At 35.3% G+C, this 26255-nt stretch overlaps 1 protein-coding gene across 17 annotated transcripts in view; it reads left to right on the top strand.

The window, feature by feature from the left end:
- lrrc7 (leucine rich repeat containing 7) overlaps positions 1 to 26255 on the top strand; it is a 145914-nt gene that overhangs the window by 40431 nt on the left and 79228 nt on the right. For 16 of the 17 annotated variants that reach the window (XM_046839830.1, XM_046839676.1, XM_046838585.1 and 13 more), the window contains exon 1: positions 12167 to 12718. The exons of the other annotated variant lie outside the window; for it this stretch is intronic. In XM_046839830.1, coding sequence (XP_046695786.1) covers positions 12694 to 12718 — 25 coding nt within the window. In that variant the 5' untranslated portion in view covers positions 12167 to 12693. Of the gene's footprint in view, positions 1 to 12166; positions 12719 to 26255 lie in introns of those variants that run through there. 17 annotated transcript variants of the gene reach the window in all.

Genomic DNA, 26255 nt, shown 5'->3' with positions numbered 1-26255 from the left:
TCTTCCTCCTCTCCTTCTCCTCCTTTGGCCAACAGTAGCCCAATTTCCACCAGTACCCTGTCGGCTAACGATACCTGTGGCGGTCGTTGTTAACCCTGCCCTTGACCGATCCAGTATGAAATTCTTATTTGTGATCCGCATATTTGATTTGGCACATGTTTTACGCTGGATGCCCTTACTAACGCAACTCTCCCCATTTATCCGGGCTTGGGACCGGCACTAAGAGTGCACTGACTTGTGCCTCCCTAATGGCTGTGTTACATTTGATAGGAGATGTTCATTGGTTAAGAGAATGGCTTTCTAACTGGACAGTTGTGAGTTCTTGTAGCTACTGCTAGACCCTTGAGCCAGGCTCTTAACCCTGTATAAGAGCCAATACTTTATGTAGCATTCACTACATTCTATGCAGTTCAAGGGTCGAAGCAGCCATCTTATTCAATATGAACATTTTGTTGTGTTTTGTCAGCCAAATTAGCAAATGTTACAGTATTCATTAGTGGTACTAGACACCCTTTTCTAAAGCTGTGTAATGTTATACAAGGCTGACCTTATGTCTTATCTGTTGCTTCTTCAAGGCTGAACTAATCAGAGTGGATATTTCATTTGACATGCACACTTGCTTTTCAGAAGGCCAGCACTGTTATCTAAAATCAATGGCTCACATCTGATCATTAAACAATAGCCAAAGAGCTGAAAGACAGTAGCTTTTTCAAACACCTCATAGAGTGAAGTATTGCTGTTCCAGAGAGAATTGCCCTGGCATGCAGACAAATGATTAACAAGTCTACCTCAGACAGTCTGTATAAGCCAAGAGATATAACCAGACACTAAATTATTATTTTTCTTTTAAATATAATTGGTCTCCTCCCATAATAGATACAGAAAGGTACCGTAAGCCAGTTCTCTAAAATGTATTGTAGTAACAATGTTAAAAAAATAAATAAATTATAGTACTGCAGACCTTTACACATTTTGTGTAGGAGATCTGCTTGTTAAACTTTAGAATATGTGCCAAAAAGTAGTCTTTTTCTTACAGTTCGCTTTTTATTGCCCCTCAATTGCAGCCCGTTTATATAATACCGGGTCCAGATATCAGCTGAAAAAGTTGTTTCATTATGTCTAAATCTGTAAAATGTGATGGCTCGGTAATATAGGTTCTGGGATACAGATCTAAGGTCAGGGGTTCAGGTTGGGGGTTCAAGCCAAGGATATCCTTCAGCAAGGTCATTAGCCCTCTGTGCGCCAAGGGTATTGTATCATGGTTGACCCTGTGCGTCTTAACATTGTTGAGGATATGTGAAGAAAGAGTTTCAGTGTGCTGTAGAGTACATGTGACAAGCATAAAGCACCTTTCTTAACCTTTCCTTTCTTTCAAGCCCAAGCACTGCCACTGTTGGCCATTGAGCGGCACCCTTAACCCTCTCTGTTCCATGGGTGCTGTATCATGACCCTTGATCCCAGCTTCCTAACAAGCAGGAATGTGTGAACAAAGTAATTTCCCTGTGCTATAATAAGTGACAAGGCAAGGCTTTTTTCTTATATCCATTGTGAAGTGCTGCCACTAATCTGAGAAGAAAATATTAACATTCACAAACTAGGATCTTTTTTAACAGCCTGCATCTGAAAATGGAACAGATGTGAGTGTAATATATCTGTGAAATATAGTGTTAAAATAAAGGCCCACACACTACAGAATCCATCTGGGAAAAGAAGTTAAAAAATCTCAAATTTTGATTGTAGGATCTTTTTTTAATGATCAAATGTTGAAGGAACGACAATGGCTTTTTGTAACATAATACATATTAGCCTGCATGCACACCAGTAATCCATCTATATGGAAGTCACTCATTTCCAAGAAGAAGGAACTAGTGTGTTTACTAAAAGTAAAAAAAAAAAAAGGACAATATTCTGCATTAACAAAGGAAGCAAAGTTAGCTGGCAAAGTCTTAATCATGCCAATCTGATGGATATTTTTTGAGGAGGTTCAGAAATCCTGTAATATAGCCGGAAGACCCTGAGCTATCTCCAGTAGTCATAAATCATGCACAGAGTGAGGGGACATTAATCAGTTCAGGGGTGTTTCAAGGTGAGGTTATTTGGCATATCAACATATCAAAATACCTTGCTGCATAGATCTTAATTACTGATCAAATCATGCAGCAAGAAGAACAACATCTAAAAATGAAAATTAGAAATGGTTAGAATTACTCATATAAGTGTCACCGCCTTACAGCTGAGTGACAGAAAACAGTATTAGCAGCAGATCTTTGGCCAGTTAAAGAGAAAGGAAGCATTTGAACTGGATGTTTACATACAGCATGTCCATTAATTTCTAAATGAGTACAACCAATTTTATTAAATATTATATTATTATTAACAACAACCTAAGTGCACCGCGTGCTGTAGATATCCTGCTGGTTAGGGAGCTCGTTGTGGATGGTATGTTCAGCTGAATGCACCACCCTTGCCTGTCCATATATATATATATATATATATATATATATATATATATATATATATATAGTACAGACCAAAAGTTTGGACACACCTTCTCATTCAAAGAGTTTTCTTTATTTTCATGACTATGAAAATTGTAGAGTCACACTGAAGGCATCAAGGGCTATTTGACCAAGAAGGAGAGTGATGGGGTGCTGCGCCAGATGACCTGGCCTCCACAGTCACCGGACCTGAACCCAATCGAGATGGTTTAGGGGTGAGCTGGACCGCAGAGTGAAGGCAAAAGGGCCAACAAGTGCCAAGCATCTCTCGGGGAACTCCTTCAAGACTATTGGAAGACCATTTCAGGTGACTACCTCTTGAAGCTCATCAAGAGAATGCCAAGAGTGTGCAAAGCAGTAATCAAAGCAAAAGGTGGCTACTTTGAAGAACCTAGAATATGACATTTTTCAGTTGTTTCACACTTTCTTGTTATGTATATAATTCCATATATAATTCCACATGTGTTAATTCATAGTTTTGATGCCTTCAGTGTGAATCTACAATTTTTATAGTCATGAAAATAAAGAAAACTCTTTGAATGAGAAGGTGTGTCCAAACTTTTAGTCTGTTCTGTATATATTAACCCCAAATGTATATTCCATAGCAAATTACTTTGTAGCAAATAATGAAAATAATGAAATTAATGTATATGTCCAATTTTGCTCATCCTATTTACATTTTTGTATATTTAGAACCTATAAAAAAAATCCCAATAGCAAATTCTACATCATGTTAAGTATTTCTATATCTTTATGCTGCTTGCTAATTGATTTTATTTGCTGCTGACAAAATTACAATAACTCTGATGTTAAATTAATAACAAGATAATTAATAAAACAGAAATAACATAACAATGGCTTACAATGGCTTCATTTAGTTTGCTTACTCAATAAACTGACAGAAGTCGAATAACAGTAACTGGTAGCTGCTTGTTAGAAGTTGGTGACTAGGGAAAACACTAGTGGCAACATGGTACTGCACATGACCTGTAATAAGAAATGATCTCAAATTAAATGTTCTGACACACTGTACTCTAAATAAAATTTAGGATTAGCATTTTCCCACCGGCCAGGCAAGTTAAAATGATTTAAAGATTTCTTTCACTTTAAAGGCTTTGAGCTTTACTTTTGATCTTTCTGATAGGAAAACACTTAAGGATTCCCCTTGAACCTTTATCTCTTTTTTCTAAGCGAGCATCAGGAAATAGTCAGCTCTGCAGACAAGGCACATGCTCACGTCTAAAAGTTAAAAAAGAATGGAGACTGGAAGAAGCCATTAATCTTCTGAAAAGACAATGATCCCAGGATATCCTCTACATGATATTCTACTTCAAGTGGACAGGTCTAACCTCAAAGATCTATGAGGTGTCTCTTCATCCCCCTTTGTGAGAACCAGCAGTATCCTACTGCTCCTGGAGTAGACTATTACTCTTTATAATAGAGCTCATTTGGAATTGCATTATAAACTCAAGGTCTTTTATCTTTAGATTTTTTTCCCCTCGATGTGATCGTATTGTACTTTAAAGTTTAATGTATTTTCAGTTTGTATCTGCAATTTAACAGAGTTAGAGACTTTCTCATTAACATTGTAAAATGTCTGCTGTAGATCACTGCCTTGTCTGGTTTTTTTTTCACTATCCTTGCTCGTGAATGAAAAAAATCTACTTTGGTTAAGCTTGAAGTCCAGTGTTTTTTCTCCTGATCACATTTAGGGAACCTGAAGGCCATGGGACAAGCGTCTGATTTTGCTGTCCCCTTCCTTTGTAGTGTACTTTAACTCTAGTGTTCTAAGCCTGAGAGCAGGAGACAGGGTTTCCATGGTAACAGAGAGCCGGCAGGAAAGATATGAACATAGATATGAATATTGTGTTCATAGTGTTAAGCTGTCTGCCTAAGACATGGATTATTCGGTGGAATTAGATTAATATTATACTGAGGATACATGCTTTCATTCAAAATGAGTATATTTGGTTACAGTGTAGTGAGTTTACTTGTTTTATTGAGAATGAAATGTGGCTCATGATTGTTTTGACAGTCTTCTATATTTGAAAAATGTAACATGCATAATGTTTGGTTGTCGTCTCGAGGTTATCATGTAACATAGTTTACATATTCACTTTGGAGTAGTTAAGGAAGGCATGTTTTTCTGAAATGTTTTGGAGTGAAAGACATTAAAATATAGTAAAATAAAAGTTTTAAAATGTGTAGGTTTATTTGACATTTTCTGACTCACTTAATCAAATCTAAGTGGTTTAACACAAGCAAACCTTTGCAGAGCTTATAAAGAAAGAGCTGATTTAATAGTCTTGTTGGGATTAATTATATTCTGTTCCCTTGTTAGAAGCCTTTCTAATAATACATTGAACACAGCGTGATGAGCAAGGATCAATGAAAAGTGGTTGCTGTGTGTGCAGTTATTGAATTGCTTCCAAAATCCCTCTGCAGGAATAACAGGCATCGGGATGCTGAGTAAATGCAAAATGTGAGGAAAACTATAAATAACAAAACATAATGTAAAACTTGGGAAATGATTAATGAAGACTAGGCAGGCAAAACAGGAAGCAAAACATTAAAACTGTAAATCGTATTTAGTTTTTTGTTGTTGTTTATTTGTTTATCAATTACAGGTTGTGTAACAGATCTTGCTTTTCATTCAGAAACATCTCATGTAATGACCTAGTCTTGCTGAATCCCAAAATCTGATTAGTCAGAAGGTGTTTATTCATTTTCAATAACAGCACCTCTGACAGTAATGCTGGCTGTGAGTCAAATAAGTAACAGGTATTTTACAGGGACTTGTAAATGCCAGGCATGTCACATAACTAAGTCTAATAATACATTAATTAAAAGTGTCATTCTTATATAGCAAAGAAAAACATGCCATCACTGATATGATAAAGGTTTCCTTAAGAATAATTTTATTTTACTTTATGGAAGAAGTCTTCAGTGACAGAGATAAAACTGTAACTTTTAGATAGATAGATAGATAGATAGATAGATAGATAGATAGATAGATAGATAGATAGATAGATAGATAGATAGATAGATAGATAGATAGATAGATAGATAGATTTCCCTCGTGTTGAATAACGTCATGTTTGTCTGTCTGTTATATTAGAACATAAATATCTCAGTAATGCTTATTACATTGCCATAATAAATATTTAAGTAACAGAGCATGAGCTGTATCTGCTGGGGGCCAATTGTGAATGTGAGGAATCACTGTGTAGGATTCTAAAGACACGTACAGATAAATGGCATACTGTACTAAGCAGTGTTTAAAAATTTGTGAAAACCTGTGCGGTTTCACACACTCCATACATAACCACACCTGGTTCATAAAAATGGAAGATAACATTGCCTTTCCTAGATTACTTATTTCTATTTACTTGTTTTCTTATATATTTAATGTTTTCTGTATTTATTTTATTTTTGGCTACATCATTTAATGTTCAGGGTTTACAGCATGTGGTGAAGTGGGTAGCTTTGCCACCTCATTGCTCCATATTCCCAGTTCGATTTTGTGGAATTTCACATCTTCTCTCATTGGTTTTTATATTATATTTTTAAACACATACCAGTAGGGGTTTAAAGTTGCTTTATAATAAGGATAAAGTTAAAATTGTAATACTACAATTGAGATCAAAGGCAGTCCTGGACTAAATTCTAAGACGGTAAATGTATATTGAAAAAGGAAAAATAAATAAAAATGGAATATTTAAAAGAATTAGATGTAATATCGTTGTGAGTGCAATAAAACTTGCAAAAATTAAAGTTCCTCAATGTACAACTGCAACAACTAATCAATGCCTTTAATAACACTGACAATAAAAATGCAACAGATTTCTTTATTGATTTATCTGGTTGCTGTCTAGCTGATCATTGACATTAGATTATTGAAAGTAGGAAAAGTATAAAAAATAAATTAGTTTGAAGAGAATAGTTGTAGTTATATACAGTATGTTTTTTTTCAAGCTCTAAGGCACTAACTGTACACATTTCTGTACAATTTTCTGACTTATATTTGAATTTTTGTTTTTGTCAAAAATCTCATTTCAGAAATATTTTTGAAGATAACATTATGGATTTTTTTGCAGTGGATTGAAATGCATTTTTCCCTATAATTTTTTTTAATGTGTTGTGTCTAGCAGCCAGAAAGGAATGCCAAAATATACTTTAAAGATACATATTAATTACTTGCTAAGGAAAGAAATGAGGTACATTGGTGGGAGGCCAGGCGTGGCTACAGCCTAAATGCATGTCTACTGTTTGTGTGATTAAGTGAAGTTTAAGTGGTTTGGTAAAAGTTCCAATACACTTATTATGCTCTCAAGAAGCCACATAATAGCAAACAATTGCTGTGGTTATTATCTTGACATTAATAACTATCTCATAGTAAGTGTTGTTGTGTACCAAGAAGTGTCATGTTAGTCAGTTAGGTCAGAGTAATCATTTGGCCCTCAGAGAACAGTTTACTCAACAGAACTCTCTGCCAGTGTCTTTCCAGACATCCATCTATAATGTACATTTCTTAGGTATCGTGCCAAGATCCTGATCTCAGCATTAAAAGGCCTATCTAGGGAAAGGGAAGATAATGCTGATCTTTTAATAAAACAACTGGCAGCTGAGTGCTCTTATGGGGATTGAAACCTATAACACAGATCAGAAGAATGCTAGGGCAGTAGTATTTGCTGCTGTCCAGCTTGTCTGTGTACACACAGGGAAAACACAGCATTGTGATTAAGCATTGAACTATCAGGAAGACACATTGATGTGTGACTCAATTTTAACCTCTTTCTACTGAATTCTCACTGTTGATTTAAAATAATCTTTATTTTGCACTGCTTATAGTTTCTTTATTGTGTTGTATGTCATTATTTTAGCTTTTTTGTGCTACCTGTGTTACTTTGTTTTGAGAATTGTTTTTTTTGGATGATTTGTAAGAAGATTTTTTTACAAATGGCACTTCCAATAATATTATATGAGATAATCACAGCACCTGTAATACAGATGACAAAACAAAACAAAAAAGTGGTGTACAGCAACACACAAGGCTTAAAAAGGTCTATACTGCATTTGAAAATATTGACTAATTTCTAACTCCCTTACAGTTTTAACAGTTCTAACTTATAATTATCTCTATAGTTATGTAATGTGCAAGTATAAGTTTTATTAAGATATTTTTTGAATTCAGATGAAATTTAGTGCAAGTCCAAAATAACGTAAAGTAGATGCCACAACCGTAAACCTGAATAGTCCTCCTTGTTGCTAAATTGTATGCCTTTTTTCTTCTAAAATATACTTGAAACCCGGTCAGGGAACCAACCCCAGCCATTAGGGTTGCACAAGCCAGTGCACTCTTAGTGTCGGCCCCCAAGCCCGTATAAATGGGGAGGGTTGCATTAGGAAGAGCATCCAGCATAAAACATGTGCCAAATCAAACATGCGGATGGTCCGCTGTGGCGACCCCTAATGGGAGAAGCCGAAAGAAAGTTATAGACATATAACTAGAAATAGAATAAAAAAATATCTAGCTGCACAAAGCAGTATGTAATTGTAACATAAATTAGCTTTTTATTCTTAGTAACACAATATAAATTGAATAAATCTTTGGAGAATGTGTATATAAAAAATTCAGATCATGACAGGTATCAGTGTAGAAAGAGAAGACTTTCACATGCTTTCTCGGTTCAGTCATTTTGACACAAATAATGGAAGGAATTGAAGAAGTAATAGGTGCTGCTTTCAGAACTCCTATAAAGAATCCTATTTCTTGTATGATGTCCCACTTTACCTTTCTACACCACATACCATATTGCTGGAGCGGTTGGACTATGTAATCCCTTTAGGAGCTCTGTAGGCATTTCACAGGAGATCCTATAATGGCTTGCCAGTTTTAAATGAAGAATTCAAGGAAAGCTAAAAGTATCCAAATTAAGTTAGTGTAGCATAATTTCTAAGCAGAGCATGTGCATTTCATATTTCTCCCCCACTTCCTTTGGCCTAGAACTACCAAGACTGATTTTTTTAAGTTGTATATTGTGAAACAGTTCTGTCTGGGAAAAATCATAAGCATTCTTTATTTTAACTAACATTGCTGCTAAAATTAGCCAGCAAGCTAACCTGCAGGACTACTGACAGGAAGTTTAAGATGGGCAAACCAAATATCAACAGTAACTAACAATTTTTTTCAGGATTTCTAAGAGGATTTTTCAAATCATAGTCATAAGTGCTCACCATTTATATTGTCAGTGCAAACTACTGGTTAATTTAAGCTATTTTAAATAGATTATTGAGAGTATTTTTATAATTTGCATTGCTAATGTTAGCTATACATGTATGTATGTATGTATGTATAAATTTAGCAAGAGAAACATGAAAGGAGAAAATGCGATTTTCCACATAAACACAGTCCTTTTTGCAATGAGACAGCATTTATATTAAGTACTGCCAATATAATTAGGCAGTGCTTAAAATAAATGTAGTATCCCAATGTACATTTGCTGCCAAAACTGTTATTTTTTTGTTTTTTTGTTTTTTATGTAAAAGTATGTCACAATTTGTTAAAATATAGAATGAACAAGTCTTACTATCCAATTGTCCTGGTCAAGTAATTTTATTTGATATGTTTTATTTCAGAAATAAATCATGACAAGGCATGTTATTGTCAAAGGGCTGTGATCTTTTTCACTTGTTTTCTGACAGCATATACTGAATGTTTGCTCATCTTATTGAACAGAGATTTGCTATCAATTACATTTTAATTTTAATATAACAAAAAAAAAAGTGTGAACTGGAAAATGGTGGAAAATGTGAAGGAACAGCTTTACTTCTGATGCATGTTCCAGCATGACAATGCCCTTGTGCACAAAGAAAGTTTAATTGAGAAACAGATTAAATGGATTGGAGTGAAAGTGTTAAGTGGCCTGCTATAGAGCACGGACCTAAACCGTAGTGAACACCTTTGGGCTGAATCAGACAATTGACTGCACCCCAGGTCACCTCAACCTTCATTAGTTCCTGCATTTTGTCGAATGAGCACACATCTCCACAACCACTAAAATGTAGTGAAATAACGTCCTGGAACAGTGGTGGGTGTTATAACAGAAAATAGGACTAAATGTGGAATAAGATGTTAAAAAAAAACATGAAAATTAGGGTCATGAGTCCACAAACTTTGCCATACCTCTTGTAAAACTTCCTAAAGTTGTCCTAGAAAAATCCTATTTTGATTATTTTCTGACCTTGTGATCTAGTTTATCCAGGAGCAGTTCAATAGGATTTAGAGACTGGGCAGGCCTTCAGATGACTGTTTGCTGTCTAAATAATGCTTGGATGCATGATATGGGTCATTGTCCAAATGTTGTAGGGTGAAGTTAGTTCCAGTTAGCCATAATCTGGATGGAATTGCATGGTGTTCACGTATGCAATGGTTGCCATGTTGGTTCAGTATTCCTTTCACCCAGAATAAAACTTCCCTGCTCCAAGCCAACCCAAACCATTAAGCTTCCATCTTCATGTTTGGACATCTGATAACATCTTCTCTACTGTTATCCATCTTACATTACATCGGTTTGAGCGAAAAATGTCAAATTTTTAACTCATCTGCACTGGAAGACCTTTCTTTCAGTCATTTACTGTCCAATTCTTTTGTTTTTGCCCTTTAACTAGTTTGTCACATAAAAAACATTCATTTGTCTCAAAACTGATGGTGAGCTAATACACAATACACTTTGCCTGCTGTCTTTCTGTGTCAGTTGGCTGTTGTTAAGCTAATTGCTTAATTTTCAATTTAAAACACTGTGTCTGCATCTGTAATTGGTTGCATTAGTTGTGGGCAACTGGTGTAAACAAGTGTGTCATTAAAGACTTTTATTTCTTTCTGGTAATCTATCACAAAACAGTTCTGTTCTTTGGGTGTTTGTTCAGTTGATTAAAAGAAAAAGTCTCTATTGTCTGAACCTGATTATTTGAAATAAATGTAATTCCTATTTCTTTCTTTCTTTCTTTCTTTCTTTCTTTCTTTCTTTCTTTCTTTCTTTCTTTCTTTCTTTCTTTCTTTCTTTCTTTCTTTCTTTATTTATTTATGTATTGCTGTTGTTTTTGCTGAGAATTTCAATTTCCTTTTCTTTTCTTTAAGCTTCATTTACTTACCATCTGGAAAATACAGTGTTGGTACTGCTACAGTAAACTCAGCAACCCCTCATTCTGTACTACAGGGTTTTCCTCTGCCTCTCTCTTTAATTTTTGATTAAATTAATAATACAAAATGCACCACAATTTGTGGATTACTAATCACAATGATGCAATAATAATATACTATAAATATAGTAAACCCAAAAGTAAACAATATTTAACTAATTACTTCAATAAATCTCATAGTTCTTCTATAATATATATTTGCATGAAAATACTGACATGCTTTGGTATAAGGTTATGATGCTGACTCATTATGAGTCAAGCATTCCAAATATTTATGGTGCAAGTATAAAATATAACACTATAACAAAATATAGTTAAAGTTGGTTCAAATCAGGCACATCAGCTTTATGGACAAAGGGCTCTTTGCAAAACACTTCCACTTCAACCACTCCAGGTTTAGGTCCAGGGAAAATGTGTGAATATGATGGTCAGGTGTGCACATACCTTTAGCCATGTGGTGTACACTGATCAGGCATAACATTATGACCACCTGCCTAATATTGTGTTGGTCCCCCTTTTGCTGCCAAAACAGTCCTGACCCGTCGAAAATTAACAACACTAACGGCTTCAGCAATCTTAGCTACAGTACCTTGTCTGTTGGATCGGATCACACGGGTCAGCCTTCGCTCCCCACAATGAGTATACAATGAGTGCATCAATGCATCAGTGAGTCTATGATCCTGTCGCTGGTTTACCACTGTTCCTTTCTTGGACCACTTTTGATAGAGGCTGACCACTGCAGACCAGGAACCAGACCAGTTTTGACAGCCAGTGTTTTATTTAGGATTTCAGAAATGTAACATGTGGTAAGGATTTTTGTTTTTTTAATAGTAGAAAAGCTTTTTCTACACTTCTTTGATAGGAGAAGATTGAAGTGATTTAACTTTCCCCCCCAAAAGTATACACTGCAAAAAAATGACCCTAGCAAGTGGAAATACTTTGGTACAATCACATCCATCCAATATTTCCTATTATAGGAGTACAATGAACCAAAAATACGATTCTGAAACATATCTCATTCGATGGGCAGGCCATTTAGCTTATTTGAAATATTCATTTCTGGAAAGAAGCAAAATAATCTGAAATAGAAACAAGCTTAAAATGTGTAATGTCCAAATATGTGTTTTTAATTAATCTTATATTAGGTTTATTGTAATTAAAATAAGACAAACTAAACAAATTAGACCAGTGGTATTTTACAGATGACCTCCTTATGCATAGATTTTTTATGATTGTTTTCAGGGTTTTTTTTTTTTCATTATGTTAATACGATTATTTAATTAAACCTTTGTCGTATGTTCTTTACGTGAATTCGGGTAGATAATGCAATTTTTTGCCATGTGCTGTACATCTGTGCAAGCTTTTTTTTTTTTTACCACCGGGCGCAACTTTACGCGCTAGTTGGTCGTTCGAGCTCTGCGCATGCGCGTCACTAGCGTCTATTTCGGGCAGCGTCGGGTTTTCTCGCTACACACCGGTTCCTCTACCCTCCTCCTCTTCCTCCTCCTCCTGTAACGGTGAAGAAGGTGGAGAAGAGGACTCGTCGCTTCGTGCGCTCTGGATAGTGCGGATATAAATACCTAAATATGGCTAAAGACGGAATTAGACTGGCTGGAGAGATCAGAATAAAGCGATAAACGCGCCCGAATTATCATTATTATTATTATTATAATTGTGTATTTTCTGTTTTTTATATACATGTATATATAATAGGCTGTTTGGTGCAAGGAGGAAAAAGCCTGTGGTCCATAAATTGAACGTGAACTAACAGTGTTCTACAGGGGATGAGAAGGCACGACCTGATTTCTTTTCTGTAAGATGCGCATATGATGATCGGGCTTGGTTGCAGATGATGTGGAGAGTGTTGCTGTGTTAGAGGAGGAGAGAGAGAAAAAGAGAAAGAGAGAGAGATGTGCTGTGATGCTCCGTGATCCCCCTGTTCTTCTCTTCTCAACACCTGGATTAAAAACACTCATTATAGGAAATTAACCCAATGGACAATTACTCGACGATTCAGTGTAAGTCCATCTCTGATTTTGTTTCATTTGATAAGATTTTTCTGCACCGTTTGCATTGCATGCTGATCTTGTGCAGGCAATGCGCAAAGTGTTCACCTGTCTCATATGTCTAGTGTGTCTTTTGGTGACTGATTGATGCTGCAAGGCTTCAGTCCTCACTCAGGCCCTCTTACAGCTGCTCTGATGTCTTCATTATTCATATTATTCATCTTAATAAATCATCGTGGTGTATTGAACCCTTCTCTTTTCACTCAGGAAACCTTGTAGTGACAGAGTGCTGACAAGCTGCAGTGCGAATCGGACTGATGTTCCTCCAAACCATTAGGGTTAAAGGGTTTTTGTGCAGGATTTATTTTATTTTGTCCTGCTTGATAGCACACCAAATGTAACTTTTATCGAGGAAGTGTTTGTTGCCTTACTTCTCATTTATTTCTCTATGCATCTTATGTACAGGTGCAGCTCACAGTTGGTGTGTAAGCAGTTGGTTTACAGTATAATATCAAAACAGAACTGCCTAAATCAGAGATGGTTAAACTAGGGCTGGTAGGGTAAAGTTAGCTCACTGATTTGGCCCAGCATGCCATAAATGACAGTAGAAAAATACCTTTTTAAAAACAAGCATCAAAATAGGCATCAGCTTCATGCCTCTAATCAGAGGTCACGGAATAGCTAAACTAGGCTTTTAACTTTATTGTACAATCAATTGGATAATTCTCATTTTACTATAAGTTTAAATGAACTAGAATTTTGAAAATAAAACTGCATCAGTTCATCAGAGTACAGAGTCATGTTTTCTATTTATTTATTAATTTTCAATGAGAAATTAGAGGACCATGGCAAATTTGATTGTAATATAGAGGTTGGTAATAATGCAACATTTATTTTTAGCCCACAGCCCTCAGATTTTTGATCCTTCATAGGAAAAAGTTGGGGCACCTCTGACCTAAACTCATTTGTAACCAAGTAACATCTCAGTGAGCGTAAAGACATTTTATTTTATGTAAAAACGTCTTAATTGGACATCTATATTTAGAGCAGAGTGAATGTTTGTGGAATAATGATTACAAACTATATAGTGTGTAGTCCTACCAAGTGTCTTAACTCAAGTGTACAGACAAAATATTGACTGTATTGGGACGTGCTTATTTTAATTTATTTTTTATTTCTTTCCAAAACCATGTCCTTTACCAGATGCAAAGCTTAGAGCTTATGTTTGGTGTCGTATAGTGATATTTACCTTGGATTATCCATTGAGACACTGCGCTACCTGATGCAGCATGGGGATTTACTCCACATATGTGACCTAATAGCAGGTGCTTTTGTGAATTTGGTCTCTCTGGTTGCCTGTGTGCAGAACTATACTCACTCTATTGTCACGTGTTGCCTAGCTTCACCCTAAGAAAGAGTGAGCGGCATATAATATTCTGAATAGATGTAAGCAGATTTAGTGGCAGCAGTGTCTCTGTGAGCTATTGAAAAAGAAAATACTTAAACAGGGAAACAAAAGGCTGAAGGACAGCGCCAGTGGACTGATGTTTTTATGATGGGTTTTGTGGCTTTTCAAAGATAAATGGTCTTTCTTCTGTTGGCTAGCAGGGGACACTGAGTGTGAACATGGTCCAAACTACTGTACAACAGGAGAAGAAAGAAGAGTGTCTCATTAGCTTTGCACACCAGACTCATGCCAAGTGCTGTCTATTCTCTTCTCTTTGAAAAGCATATACAGCTAGCAGGTGACGGCCCTTTTTTTGCATCTACTGATACTTGACATATGTCCAGAACTCCTGTCAGCAGCTCACTCTGCATTTCATTTTATTTTTTGCTTTTTGGAATATTGCTGCTTTTCAGTGGTGAGGAATCTACAGTCAGCTTTATTTAGCAACACTTGACAACTAGAATGTCCCAGAGTGACTTCATCTTAGTGCTGTTTATCTTAAATGTGTTTTAAAGGTATACTTTCTCTGATTGCTGTATACAGTATATATTATTATATGTGGTATATATTTTATCCACATTCTGTGCACAGATTTTAGAACATGCTCATATGTACACCATGTAATCCAATGTGAATCTATAATGTTTTTGTGAACAAATAAGCTGTTGAACCCTGACAACACTGTATTAGTAATTCACACTCAGCACTATGTCACAGTTGTTAGGTTAGAATTGTCAGGAAATGAGTATGCATACATCCTACACTACACTCAGATACCTCAAGCTGTAGGCAGAAAAGAAGTCTGACAGCACAGCAGCCAATTGAGAGGGGGCAAGAGTGAAAAAGTGAATGAGAATGCAAGTGAAATAGTCTGATTTTACAGTATAAGAGGAGAAAGGATTGAAGACTGATGGGTTTTTGTCTTGTTTCTAAGGTAATGCTTTGATTTAATTTGGTTGAAAGCTAGTAAATGTGACATGCGATAATCCACTGATTGATAATTGTACAGTTTCTTCCATTACGCAGATTTGAAGTAGTTTAGCTAGAGAATTTAGGATACTTTCTAGTGACAAACAGGTGGGTTTTCTATTTTACTTGGGGTTAGGGTTAGTTACACTCACTGTATACTGTGCACAAATGAATTAGTTATTTTTATTGCCTAGTTTGTATCTTTATCAGCTTGTAAAGTTGTTTTAGCTAGTCACTAATCAACCAGCTAGTGATTAACATATTTTGTTTTTGTATTTTTCTTTCTTTCTTTCTTTCTTTCTTTCTTTCTTTCTTTCTTTCTTTCTTTCTTTCTTTCTTTCTTTCTTTTTTATTTATTTCTTTTTTATTTTTTAAACAATATTTCATGTTATATCATCATCTGGGGCATCTGTGTGACTAAGAATCATTGTACAGTGTTTTGCAAAATGCAAAATTCAAATGTTCTCTTTTAATGAATTTAGACTAATGAGCTACAACTCTTTCTGAACTGTTAGTTACTGTATATTTTGACTAAAGATCAACGATGAGACTTTAACCCTGCAAAAAAATAAATCAATAAATATATATATATATATATATATATATATATATATATATATATATATATATATATATATATATATAATGTCAGACCAGAGGCTTATACTGTTAGTCCACATGCAGTGTATGAATAAGAGCGTTGGTCATTTCTGAATCCATTTTTGGTTTTATTTTGAGGTCTACTGTATTAAGGTCTGAAGTTATAAACTGTTCAGTGGTGTAAACTTGATTGCTAATTGTTCTTCACAGAAATTAAAAAGTTTATAGTATATATAGTATATATATATATATATATATATATATATATATATATATATATATATATATATATATATATACACGTTATATTAGTTTCTTAATTAAACTTAGCATAGCTAGATAAGAAACATGTACTTGAGCCACGCACAGCTGTTGCAGTCACTGATAACCTGCCTTGCCTATGTGAACTTTTCACTGTGTCATGTGATAGATCCCAGCTTGCGAAAATGATTAAGGAGTTTATACACTGCTGTGGTCTACCTTAGACAATAAGGAACCATCTTTTATTAGAACAACAGTAATTAGATTATTTTTATTTCTTGATTCACTGCATCTCCTGACAATCTCCTGGCCGAAAGTATTAGCTTACATTGCATAGCTAGAGGTCTTTAGATTCTCTCAAACTCTACCATCAGGCTCTTGGCACAGCCAGAAAAGCTTATTTTTTTACAAAGATTGTGATACAAAGCAATAATACCAATATTAATATTTAATACAGTACCTGTAAACGAAAGTTCAGGCTAAATGTGACTATCATATTCCTTCAGACTTATTCACCAATAATTTCTTCAGTATTTAACCAGACACCATAAGACCTACAATAAATCAGCAGGCTGCCAGAAATGTATTACTAATTATTGTACCAATCTATTAATGTATTAATTTATCCTGTAATATTGATAACCTAAAAAGCACCATAATCCATGAATATTTTATTTGATTTGGATTTGGTGGTAGAGGAGGCATACCCAGAGAAAACCCATGTGGGCACAGACTTCATTTGTATTCTTCAATCATAGTTTCTTCACCTTTCATGGGTACAGTTCCACTGCATAATTTTAACAGCCTGCATTTCTGCTTTTAATCAGTTTTCTTCTTTCCAGTGATGCTGCTGTGTGGCAGTGTTTTTGGTGATGCTCAAGATAACTTATATTCTAAAATTTAAAATGATGTAAAACTACTACTAATAATTATCTGTTTATTACTAAGAATGTTTTTAGATGTGGCTAAGAAGTATATCATATAGGAAAGAAAATGATCCATATTCTGTATATTTTGCATAGTTTGTGCATTCTCTGATTTCAACAATGTTTAGCAAAATACAGGATGAAATTTAACAAGTGACAAATTTTAATATTAAAATCTGAACTTCTACACCATATATAGAGTTCATTATAGGAGATAAATTATTCAAAATGTATTACATTACCTACAGCAAGGTCTTTGAAACTTTTTACTTATGGATAATTCATAGGCATATGTGTGCTCTGCTCTTTGCCTTTGAACTGGTAGGTTTGTTATTCAGCTTTCCAGGCAGTAAAAAAAACCCCTAAATAATTAATGAATATTTTAACAAACAAATAAATAAAGAAACATGACCCAACTCAAGAAACCATAATAAACTTTCTTTTTATAGGATTATAGTAGTCTAAGTAGTTTAAAAAACTAAAATGTGAGTGACTTAAAATCAATTAAATGTACTGTAAGTGTGATATTTGTGTGCCTTTGCAATTGACCTTTGCTTGAGCAGTTAATGGATTATCATAGCGTACTACAATGATTTATATCTCTCAGGTGATCATGGTTGCATCCCAATATATTTTTATACAGGAAAGTATCCCTATGGCACATGATCACATGATAGATCTGTAACATTCATATAAAGTCATGTTCATATCCTTAAGTTGGATGTATGTTAATATTTAAACAGAGTTTATTTCTATTCACAGTTGGCATGAACAGAGGTGGGTCATTTTCTGGGTGGCTCTGTCAGATCACTGAAAGCTTTAATAGAATAACTAGCATATACGCTGCATTTCATTTTGCTATTTTTGCACTTTATTTTTTATTAACTTCAAGAGAAAAAAATAATAATAATCTGGATAGGACATTGCTGTAATAGCAGCTAAAACCTATATTATAACACATTTTGTTATGCTTTGTTACTGAAAAATGTTACAGAAAATCATGGTTGACAATGGGCTGCATCACATTATTGTATTATTATTTTTTTACATCATGCCTTATGTTTATTTTATAGTTTCTAGGCCATTGTAAAAAGACTATTACTGACTGTAGCCAGTCTTTTACTATATGCAGTTTCTCATCACCACTCTATAATAAATATCTATTCCATAAGATATTTAAATGGACAGTAGGCCTTTCTCATTTCAGCCACACTGTCTTCACTTACTGTCTACTTTATCAGTCACACCTACAATGTTCACTAGAGTTAGGAGACTATAGGCAATTATTTTCATGCACAATGTGTGAACATTTTCCTCTAGACCTTCACTTTCATGACCCCAGTATTGCTGTTTGGCAGATCAATGTCAATCATCCTTAATACAGCAGTCATACATATTAATATTAATATTAATCATTGGTGGTCCTGATGCACTCTAATTCCATTGTAGAGAGTGCTGATAGATCTGTTGTTTTTTTTATTTTTATTTTTTTTACATTTATACAGTTTACACTATTAATTATTTTGCAAGTGTGTGATAAAGTGTTCATGTAAATGTAGATTGAAGGCAGTGGAAAAGGTTTTGTTATTCATTTAAATGTGAGTGTGCTGATCCGTTTGTGTTGGCTTGGCTTCTCAGATGCAAAGTTTTTGCATTTTGCCCTACACATAAAACACGTTCTATTCCTGTTTCTATCATAGTGTTCTCAATATACAATAATTGTGTGTGTGTTTGTGTGTGTGTGTGTGTGTGTGTGTGTGTGTGTGTGTGTGTGTGGGTGTGTAGGTGTGTGTGTATGTGTCTGCTGTAGAATTAGACTATAAATAGGCATTGCTATTTATAAAACAGTGCTACTAATGAGCAGACAAATTTGGTTCAATGATGATTTTAACTGTTCTTTCTGGTCCAATTAAGATCACTGACATTTGAAACATAGTTTTTTATAATGTTTTATCACATTACTGCTATATTTTTCATTTTTACTTGGTTGTATAGGTCTTGTCCTGGTACATAAAAGCTGCTTTGTGTACAATATATGGTATATGGTTTCAGTGCTGGGCCCTGCCAGACGCTGCATTTCTCCTTCACTGGCATTTATGACTGCGCAGTTTTATTCAAATAAGCTTTTACAATTTTGCTGTTTTAATCCATCTCTGAGATTAGGGGCATTAATGAAGGCCTATTAGGCTTGGTACGAGGAGTGATGTCATATTTGGCTCAATATGACAACATCCTGTGACAACACTGCAGATCAGGGGCATATATTACTTTGAAGTTGATGCAGGATTAAACCTAACTCAAGTGAACTCTTAGGACTACTTTTTAGTAAGTTATTTCCTAAAGAAACTCTAAAAGCTACAATGTGATCACTGAACATTTTTTTCCACAATCAAGCATGATTTCTGTGTGCATTACTCTGTGTGCCATCGAGTGTGTTTTTGCTTCAGCACTTTTAGTTGTTTACAGTGACTGAAATCTCACAGGGAGTTTACATAGACTGTGTTTCTTTATATTCCAAAAGTTAGAGTTTAACATCCACATTTTAGGCAATTTCCTTTCAAATTGCATTTATATAGAGCTGTATGCAGATTTATATGCTAATCTGTCTATAGACAGGCTAATATTGATTGAAAACAAGTGCTTACATTGATTTTCTGGTGGACCCATTTAGGGATATTAAAACAGTCAAGCCTGACCTCAAGCACACAACTTTTTTGCAGAATACATCATTCTGTAGTGAAGTCTGAGTACTGAGCACTGACTGAATTTTGGTAATAACTTCCCACTGTACAGAAAAAACTCATCTCTGAATGTCTATCATCCCAGATGATGAAATAGTTAGCTGAGGCACATTTTGCTGATTGAATTTGCAGATTTAGAAACTCTTTAACTATAAAATATGCACAATTATATTTATTAGTTTCATGTGATTTATCATCTAAAAAGTCTTTGATCTTCTTGAAAAAATTATTCATTTCCCATTAGTACAGAGCAACAGTTAGAATTTTATGTTCAGAAGTACAATGTCATGCTCCCTTCAATGTAGTGTTCTTTTAAGATTGCTGTTTGCAATTGTTTCAAACATTATATTCATCCATGTATTTTTGCACTGGCTAAAATAAATCAGTCCTAGGTGTGAAAATGTGAAAGTTTATTCATGTTGTCCAGTGATGGACTTGCATCCCATCTGGGGTTTCATACCAAGAGAAAGTGCTTGAGTGTAAACTAAACTCCATAGAAAAACACAAATGGATAGGAATGTAGAAGGTGAAAATCATTACATTTCTCTTTTAACCACTTGAATCCAATCAATGAATTCACACATAAATCGTAACTATTGACCTTTTTTCTATTTTTTACTGAGTGCAAAGTCTAAAGAAGTTTACGTGTAGCCAAAAAAAAAAATGCATGACCAGTTAAATGCCAACGTGCTCATGTTTCATGTAATATTAATACCATATAGGAAATATATCAGTATTTGAACAGATTTGCCCTGAGGGCAGACGAGTTGTAGTGTTAAAATGTAAATTTTCCATGATGGTGGGGACCAATAAAATGTGTGTGTGTATTATAACTTCCAGTTCCTTTTATTTTGCAGTCAGTCTTTCTGAAAATGCTGCAATGCCATGCACCCCCTCGCCCCCCCCCCCCCTCCATTTTTATTTCCTCACAATTATTTTAATGGTCTTATCTTGTTTGGCAACCTGCTAGTAACAATAGGCCCATTATAGAGAAACAATCTTGGGAGTAACAAAATACATTACAGGCCTTGCTGTGCTGTACCCATCAAGCTAAAAAAAAAAAAAAAAAAAACTCATTAGAAACTACTCTTGATCAGGCTTTTTATTAATATCGCCAGACTTTATGAAAAGCAGGAAACTCATGGAATCTGTTTGCCTTCAGGGGGCAACTATGGTAAATAATTTAACAGCAATTATAATGAGTCATAATTTCTGCATAATTTACTGAAGCATATACATACTATACAGTCTATACTAGTGCTGCGACTGTGCTGTTAAAAATAACCTACCCTTATAAAATGGGTGAAAAATGAATGTGCTAGGGGCAAATATTTATGAATGGTGTGCATTTAGGAGCAGTGTTCTTGTGTTTGTGAGAGTCTCTCTCTCTCTCTCTCTCTCTCTCTCTCTCTCTCTCTCTCACTTGTGTGTTTGCCATCCTTGCTGTGTTCTTCTGTCTCCAGGGGTTTATGGGCTTTGCACCCTGCCTCCCTGGCAACACCTGATCATGCTGTTTTATTTCAGCCTATTTGGTGCTGAGTAGAATATAAAGTGTGCAGCGAAAGATAAGTTATTTCAAGCCTTTTTTTCCTGAGCTGGTGGCAGCATTATTTCTGTACAAGTGTGCAGCTGCTGAACATATTAAGAGGGCACTGTATCTTTTTTCCCTTTCTCATGTGTTCTTAGTCCATATTGCATTTACTGTACATGGATGCATTTCTGCCAGCCGCTACTGATATAAATAATCTTATAAATAAAGGAATCCCAACATCTTCCCAACATTGTTTTAAACAGTGCTTTTTGTAATGTATGATATATTAGCATCTAAGCACTGTACAATGCACAAAATGTCCCATTTGGGACTGATCTGAAGTCTCCCATTTGGCTTGTGTAGGAGAGCACATGGACTGAATTCTGGTTTGTATGAGTCAGCAGAGTCACTGAGTCAGAAGGGATTACCTTCTTCTTGTGCAAGCCCCTTTTGAACTGAGATTTCAGATCATTTTTTGCAGTCATTAGTCCCTTTATTTTTGTCACATGACAAAAAGCGTCTTGATCAGACTAAGCCTGACCAGTGCCAGTTCTACTAATGGAAATTGTTATAGAAAATTTGAAATCGGTTAGTGACATTTATTTAATTCTACTAATTAATTTTTTCTAAATGCTATATTCATCTTAACACTAATGTAAATGCTTAACCAGCAAACACAAAAAGATGACTTTTCTGTGCAGTCGTAAATTGTTTTTTTCATGAAATGATTTGCGAATCGTGGAATGTAAGCTGTAGCAAAAGAGATGTGAAATGCTTTAACATATTTGCTGAACTCATAATCAATGGTAGTACTTTAATTTAACAGTGAATGAAAAAAAAAATTAATAGTCTGAAAAAATAACAGTTGTATTTCACTGTTAAAGCTATTAAGAATTTTAATGTCTGGATTTTATATTGTACATGTGCATGTCTGAGAAAACCTGTAGGACACTGTTGAATTCTATCAAAGTTTTTGACACATTTTTCTTTGTGTTTGCTTTTTAATCTTTCCGTAAAGATTAGGTTGTCTAAAGAGTCAGTTTGCCAAATGCCACAGTAGAAACAGTCACTTTGCGTAAAGCTTTATAAGACCTTGCTAGCAAAATACCTGATTTGCTCAGTTTGTGGTTTTGATTCAATTGGCTAACTTAAACCTGATCAATTTAGTTTATAATCTGATAATAGTTGTCAAAATGTCCACAGAGCTACTGCACCACAGTTGAAATGGAACATATCGATGCAGTTTTTTATCTTTTTACTGTTTGGAGTAGACAGAATTTTTAATTCTAAAAAGTTTTTTGTGGTTTTGATGGGAAATGCTAATTCTAATGCTAATCTCATAATAAAATTCAGTTTATAGCGTACATGAATTCATATTTAAATTCATATTGTTTTAGTATCATATATTATATTGTATATTATATTATACTTAAAAATGAAACAAGATAACTTTCTGCATTCCAATAAAATAATTTTTTTTTATCAAATTCATGAGGCCGGTATCTTGAATTGAATGGGGTTGGGACAGCAGTGTGTTGTTTTGTGGTTCATCTGTACACCAACAAAAGCTGTTCAGGTTTTTCTGTAGAAACCAGCCATTTCTGAATCTGAGGAGATAAACATCTTCAAGTGGTGTCTCCAAGTTTTCATCTCCTTATTATGACAATTCTGAAATGATGTAGTGTGTACACGCTGAAAAACTGGAGAAATGACAACATTCAATTTCGATCTGCAAATACACTGTAAAACCAATATAGCAAAGTGGTTTTCTATGCACTCCTCCTGAAAGGATGAGCAGTGTTCATCAAATCTTAAATCTCTTTTGCTTGTGTGAGTTCAGTGGCTTAATGCAAGTGCTGGGAGTGTTAAATTAGCTGAAAGAAATGCCTCATCTTTTGTGTGTGTGTGTGTGTGTGTGTGTGTGTGTGTGTGTGTGCAAGACATTATGTAAGTCACCGGTTACACACAGACTGATCTCTTGTATATACAAATGGTGCGAGACATTTCGTTTTTGGAAGTTTTCCAGCAGAGCCATTTTTCAGACGCCTCCCATTATTTCCTTAGTGATTTATTTCTTGTCCATAGTTGTAAGCAATATATGAATACAGAACTGTATGCGGTCCATTACCCATGCACAAGGAAATGCTCCTACCGTATAAACTGCCCACTATTTAATTACTTTTTACAAGGGCAGTTCGAACTCACATCGTATTTGAATTTCATGAATGGCGCATAAGCAGATCAATGAATTCCGGTCCATTTCCGTTGCCTCCGGAACGATCTCCGCTGTTCAGTGCTGTTTCTATTGCAGTGCTTTATAAAACTAGGCAGGATCATTGTTTCTGGAAGCAGATTTATGGAACCTGGCTGATGACAGGGTTGTAAGCCAGCTGCTCATCAGCCCGTGCCTGTAGCACATGGGCTGTTTGTTGTCCAACATGGACGTGATTAGCATTGCCAAGAGATCATATGTCTTTTTTCTTTCATCCATCTTTGATTTTTAGATGCACCCAAGCAATTCATAACACTTTCTCACATACAAATGTTGCATGGTCAGATGGTCAGGAGATAAGTGGTGTGCAGCATGTGAACTGTACCCAACAGTGATTTGGTACATGTGCTGAATCCTAACATGGCCCCTGATGGTCTGCTGTGACTGTGAGTTCACAGTAACAAGTTCCACGAGTGAACTTGTCTCTGTGGAAATCATGTCCTAAAGCAGTTACAGTGCCAGTTCCAATGACAGGTGAGAAGGTGATTTTATACTGGATGACAGAGCTACAGTATCTGAGGAATTACAGTATTTCTGGTATTACAATATGGCATCCCTGTAGTGCTTTTTTTTTCTTTTCATAATAAGGTACATGTAAAGCCCAATTTTATTATGCAATTTCTTTTATGCTATTATGTTATAACAATATAAACGCTTTGTCCATGTTTGTAGAATGGACAATATATCTGCCTGTTACACAAAAGACTAGGGTTCGATTTTCTGACTGGAACCCTAAGAAGCCAAGCACTTTAAGTGTCAGCCCAAAGTTTGAATAAATGAAAGCGTTGTGCCATTAAGGTCATTTGGCATAAAAAAAAAAAATGGAAAAAAAAGTGCGAAAACAAATATTTCATAGTCTAATGTTGACATCCTTTAAGAGACTGCACCAACTTTTGAGAAGCTTCTGCTGCAAAGGCAAGATGGCAGCATGATTGTGTTCTATTTACTGCATTGATGTTACAATATTATTCGTATATTTATTGGTTGATTTGATTCAGAAATTCAGATCTCCTATGCCTGTATGGGTGCAGTCTGCAAGAGTGCAAAGACTTCCGAAAGTTATCAAGTCAATGGCTCTTTTATAATATTTTTAATAAAATATTTGTGTCCTGAAACTGTCTCCATTAGCACAAGCATCCCCTGGGCCCTAAGCTCCATATAGGGAGATATGACTCCCTTGCTTCAAGGTGAATCCCTATCATCGCCATTTTTGTCCAAACCTTCAATACATAAGTGTTGTGCACAGCTCACACCAACTCTTCTAATCACTTTAAGCATGTGCACCCTGTTTCTCATTGTATTAACCAATTTGATAGAGCAAGGCCAATCTATAGTCATGGTCGGTTTAAAAACTGACCAGATCGATTAAAAACTTTTCCTGTTCAGTCCAGTATAAATAAAATGGTGTTAGTTCAATGCAAATGGTTGCATACCCTAACAGCAATACACATGCAAACATAATTTATTTACATTTATGGCATTTTGGCAGATGCCCTTATTCAGAGCGACTTAAAACTGAGCAGGGGAAGGGTCATGCTCAAGGGCCCAGCAGTGGTAGCAGGATTTGAACTTGTGACCTTCTGATCCAAAGTCCAATACCTTAACCACTAAGCTACCACCTCCTCGTGGTACTATTTATACCTACAACATTAAATTGACTGTGCATTGACATAGTCTAATGTCAAGCTACTGATGTTTACTGAGCCACTGTTGTGAGGTCTGATTTCCATGAGTGGTGGCAATATTTTTAGTTTCTTGTCTCATCCCTACATGTAGCTAATCATTTTTTGCATTCCTTTTGTTGCTCTCACATTCTAAGAGCAACCACAGCCTGAAAGCAAAACTGACAGATCACAACACCAAACAAAAATTTCTAAACAAGCTAAAGCTGTCATGCTTTGATTTTATATAATACTGTAATATTCTGAAATATTTTAATATCTATGGAAGTGCATTTAAGATTTTAACATGTACATAAATGTGAACATTGAAGTATCCCTGCATTAGTCAAAGCGTGGAAACTCCATCTGATTCCTGCAGACTCGTGTTGCTGTTATGAGCAGGGTGGATTTCAGAAAGCCTCTGCGACGTGTGATTTGTGTACGTGTCCCTTCATCACTATCTGTCCCACATGCTGAGAGGCAGCAGTCGTGCCGTGTTAGAGCACTCATAGTCATTGAGCCGAGAGAAGAGGAAAGAATTAAATCAGGAGGATGCTACTTGCATGGCTAGTGTGCCATTGTAAGGATAGTTGAGCAATTCGGCACTCAGCCTTGTGCTGTTTCTTCACATTGATGGAAAACTTCAGCACCATTTTTTGGATGTTTTGATCTCAATTGTTTTTGTTTTGAAGGTTCATTCACACTGATGATAAATATGGTGACTATACAGTGAACTGCAGAGTTATTGGCACAATTTAGGATAAATGGGGAGGGTTGCATTAGGAAGGGCATCCAGCGTAAAAACGTGCCAAATCAAACATGCGGATCATGAATACAGATGATCCGCTGTGGCGACCCCTAATGGGAGAAGCCGAAAGAAAGAAATCCAGATTTTCCCCAAAGCACAGAGCATAAATATTTTTATTAAAGTCAAACATTTTAATAATAGTTCATAATATCAGAAATATATGTGCCAAAGATTAAACGCTTAAATTCAGTATCATGCAATGTATCTGCACTCAGTCCCCAGAACAAAAGCCAAGAGACTGAAGGCTGTTGACTTGCACATTATGATACATAAAAATATATAAAATATCATAAATACATATTATGTAATAAAAATGCATAATCAAAATCAAAT

Source organism: Silurus meridionalis, chromosome 1 (assembly GCF_014805685.1).
Source record: "Silurus meridionalis isolate SWU-2019-XX chromosome 1, ASM1480568v1, whole genome shotgun sequence".
NCBI classification, from domain to species: Eukaryota; Metazoa; Chordata; class Actinopteri; order Siluriformes; family Siluridae; genus Silurus; species Silurus meridionalis.
Note: the sequence above shows the minus strand (reverse complement) of the source record. Positions and strands in the feature narration are given on the sequence as shown.